The sequence below is a fragment of the Malurus melanocephalus genome, unplaced genomic scaffold (genome assembly GCF_030028575.1).
Source record: "Malurus melanocephalus ecotype Western Australia unplaced genomic scaffold, MMel_1.1 scaffold_35, whole genome shotgun sequence".
In the NCBI taxonomy this organism is placed as follows: Eukaryota; Metazoa; Chordata; class Aves; order Passeriformes; family Maluridae; genus Malurus; species Malurus melanocephalus.
Window position 1 is genome coordinate 1,757,791 of NW_026623267.1, and position 3,928 is coordinate 1,761,718.

At 59.3% G+C, this 3,928-nt stretch overlaps 1 protein-coding gene across 1 annotated transcript in view; it reads right to left on the reverse strand.

Annotated features, from left to right (window-relative positions):
- Positions 1 to 1,748: 1,748 nt before the first annotated feature.
- PRDM13 (PR/SET domain 13) overlaps positions 1,749 to 3,928 on the reverse strand; it is a 7,036-nt gene continuing 4,856 nt past the window's right edge. The window contains exon 4 of the mRNA XM_057364081.1: positions 1,749 to 3,220. Coding sequence (XP_057220064.1) covers positions 1,749 to 3,220 — 1,472 coding nt within the window. The remainder of the gene's footprint in view (positions 3,221 to 3,928) is intronic.

A 3,928-nucleotide genomic window follows, 5' to 3' on the forward strand; every position in this document is an offset into this window, starting at 1 on the left:
AGAAAAAAATTTAAGAAGAGCTCCAGCATCAAACCTTTAAAGGAGATTCAAGACTGGCATTTGAATTCCCGATTCCTATTTCTGCCAAGCACGGTATAGTCTTAAGTAAGCAAACGGAGAATCGGATTTGTATCTGAAATTCTCTCAGATACTGAAAGTAATTTGTTTGTATTTTATATTGCATCGCCTTCACCCTGGACTGAAAAAGGGCTCGATCCTGGAAACACAGTCTTCTAAGTGTATCGAGCAATTGGAGAGATTTACGGTCTGCTTCAGAGTTGTGAGCTACGCCAAACCAAAAAGCGAGGTACCCTCCTGACTGTCTGCCTGCCCGAGGACACAGAGAAATCCCCAGCTCGGACCTGAGCTGGCAGACCCGCACAGCTGGCGGGTCACAGCTGGCGGGTCGCTGTCGGCAGTGTTGAAACCTTTTGCCTGGTGAATTGGAGGAGCTTCCAGGGGAAACTGAAATTTTTTGACAGTCTTATTTTAAAGATGAACTCGAKTCAAGTTTTTAATATCAAAGAATAAGAAGATTTTTTTCCTCAAATTATTCTAAAGAAAAGTGTTTGCAAAAGGGGTACTTTTCACCAGATGAGAACAGATAAAAACGGACTAATTATGTCCATCCTTTAACAGCTCTGCCCTCGCCCTGTGCAAAACAAAACAATCTTTTTTTTTTTTTTTCCAAAATCCTAGGTATAGAGAAGAACTGATTGGACTTGGGATTTTTGCTCTTTTGTTTTGCTGAGTGAGGGAAGGAAAATGCTCAGACGAAATATTCAGGGGCAAATTCTTTAGAGCTTGACCCAAAGATGCTATGTACAGATGGGCTTCCGAACATCAGAARCATTGTGGAAACACACGAGATCCTGCTGACAGAACTTCAGTGAACAACTAGGCGAACAGTAGTTTGTCAGTAACTTTATTTCTTTTTTWAAAAAAAATCGCATGACAAACTGGAACCAAGACCAAAATACTGTATCCACTGTACATCGTTCATTAGAAAACAAACATACACCACATTTGTATTCTACCAAACAGAAAGTGTATTTCCTTAAAAATTATATAGTGCGTGCTTTTAGATTCATGCTTTTTATATTTATTTTACATTTGTTATTCAAATATTATCTGTTATAAATAATTGCAACTTGATCAAATGGTGCACCTGTTATGCCACCTCTTCAGTGCTGCAAGCGTGGCTTTTTGTTGCCCGGGTTTTTCTGTCTTTCCAAAAAGCTGYTGGTATTGCTTCATTAGGACCCGTGCAAGCATAGCTGAGGTGTCAAATAAAGTGTGCAGGTGCCAGAGGCGCTTGCAGACCCGGGTCTGCTGATGAGCCCCACGGCTCAGACCGCTGGAACGAGTGAYGGGAGAGCGCATAGAAAAAAAATCGTTTCCAAAAGGCACAATTTTCTCGACACAAAGGTACAATAAAAATGTATGGCCACTGAAATGCGGGCGCCTATCGGGATGCGGTGCCTGTCCAGCGGGATCCCGGACCCGCCAGGGTTTCGCCCTCCCGCCCTTGTCCCGGCACCGCAGCTGCAGCGCCGCGGGCGATGCTGCGGAGGGAAGCCGGGGACGCCCGCGCACCCCTGCCCGCCGCGCCGGTGGCTCTGCCCGCCAGCCCGCGCTCCTTCCTCCACGACACGGCCTCCCGTGGGACCGCCCCGGGAGCCCACAGTAATAGGAGGGGGGGCTACAGCGCTCCCCTCGCCCCCGCCCCGCCCCGGCCGCCTCCCGCATCACTGCTCGCGGTGCCGGCCGCCGCTCTCCGGGTCGCTCTGGTCGTCGGTGAAACAGACGTCCACGTCRCTCTCGTTGTCAGTCTTTTGCTCCTGCTCGGGTTGCGCGTAGCCAGAGTCACTCTTGTCCTCGGCAGCTTTGCCGAGGCTCTGCCCCGGRTGCCGGGACTTGACGTGCCGCTCCAGGTCGCGGCGTCGCACCAGCACCTTGCCGCAGTACTCGCAGCGGTAGGGTGTGTTGCCCTCGGCGTGCAGGCGAATGTGTTTGTTGAGATTGCTGGGGTCCCCGAAGGGCCGCAGGCAGACCTTGCACTTGAGCGGCTTGTAGCCGGTATGAGTCCGCATGTGGATCTTCAGCCCGTAYTTGCGGGAGTACAGCTTCCCGCAGTACAGGCACAGGTGCCCGGTCTTGGGTTTCCCTCCGGCCGCCCCCGCCGCCCCCGCCGGCAGCGTCTCCAGCCTCCCGCGGCCTTTCTCGGCCGCCAGCTCGGAGAGCTGTTGCGTGTGCATGGCGATCTCCCGGTCGATGCTGGCCAGTGAGCCCAGCTCTGCGGCGTGCAGACCCGCCGCCGGCCCCGCGAAGTACGAAACCGACTCGGGATACTTGAGGAGGCCGCCGAGGTGCAGCTTCAGCGGGTAGTAGGGCGCGGCGCCGTAGAGCAGCTCTCCGTTGTAGACGGTGAGCGGCATCACCGGCAGCCCGCACTCCCCCGCGTACGCCTTCAGCCCCTCGAAGGGCGGCAGCGCGAAGCGCTCCARGGCCCCGCCGGGCAGCGGAGGGTAGCGGGCGGGCGGCAGCGCGGCGGCGGGCAGCCCCCGCTCCACCTGCCGGAAGGCCGAGGCCTCCTCCAGCGGCGAGAGCAGCGGGAAGGCGCGCAGCCCGCCGCCGCAAGCCAGCCCCGCCGCCGCCGCCGCTGCCTGCGGGGCGGCCTCACCCGGCAGCGCTCCGCACTTAGGAGGCGCCTCGGCGGCGGCGCGTCCCGTCTTCAGTCCCCCCAGCAGTTTGGAGAAGCCGAGGGCGGCGGCGCCCCGCGCCTCCTCCCGCAGCGACCCGGCGGGGCGGAAGGCCGAGCGCGCCCCGGGGCACAGCGCCAGCCCGTTGCCGCCCGCCGGTCCCAGCAGCGGCCCCGGCCCGCGGGCGGCCCCCACGCTCATGTCCAGGGCGCGCTCCTGCTCGTCCTTGCCCGCCGCCCGCTTGGGCAGCGCCGGCTTGGCCAGCGGCGGGGAGGCGGCGACGGCCTCCCGCTTGACGGCCTCCCGAGGGCCGCAGCCSGGCGGCGGGTGGCCCCGCAGCGAGGCGGCCGGCGGCTCCTTGTGGGGCAGGCCGAAGGCGGTGGCAGCGGGCCGGCCGTGGTCGTGATGGAGAAAGGACCGGCCGTGGCTCAGAGCGCAGTGGAAGTGGACGTGGGCCTTGAGGCTGTTGGGGTACTTGAAGGTCCTCCAGCAGTACCAGCAGATGTACCGCTCCTCCCCTGCGGAGGCAAGCGGAGGGACCCGTCAGCGGCTGCCKMGCATCCCYGCGCATCCCCGCGCTCCCTCCGCCTTGTCCCGCCCCCGCCGTGCTGTGCCGCGGTGCGGAGCGGTGCGGGCGCTGCGCGGGTCGGGCTGAGCTCCCGCGAGCGGGGCGCCGTAGGGCCGGGGGGAGCAGCTGCTGCCGCGAGTCGTCTGTCGGAGGGCCCATCTGTTGGCGTTTGCAGAGGAGGTAGCGTATGTCAGGGAGTCGGCTGCACCGAACAAAGGCCAATCTAATGATCGTGAGCCCCTCATTACGCGGCGAGACAATATCCGATATGTATGGGCCATATGTAATCGTTCCCTTTCAGAGGACAATGCCCTTTGTGCCCCCGTCCCATTTCGATTTCTCTCAAGCGGAACAGACCTCGGTGGCCGCGGCTGTGGGGACTTCCCGACACCGCAGAGGCTCAGGCTCCACTTTCTCCCTCCTGGCCTTGCTTGCCAGGAGGGTACTCCCAAGGAGAAGCATCTCCCCAGCCTCGACGGTGAAACGCTGCCTCTGTGGCCACCTGTCTGCCTAGGAATTTTTTTCTTTCTCTCTTTTTTTCACTCTGTCACTCTCTCCTTATTTTCCTTCCTTCCTTCCTTCCTTCCTTCCTTCCTTCCTTCCTTCCTTCCTTCCTTCCTTCCTTCCTTCCTTCCTTCCTTCCTTCCTTCCTTCCTTC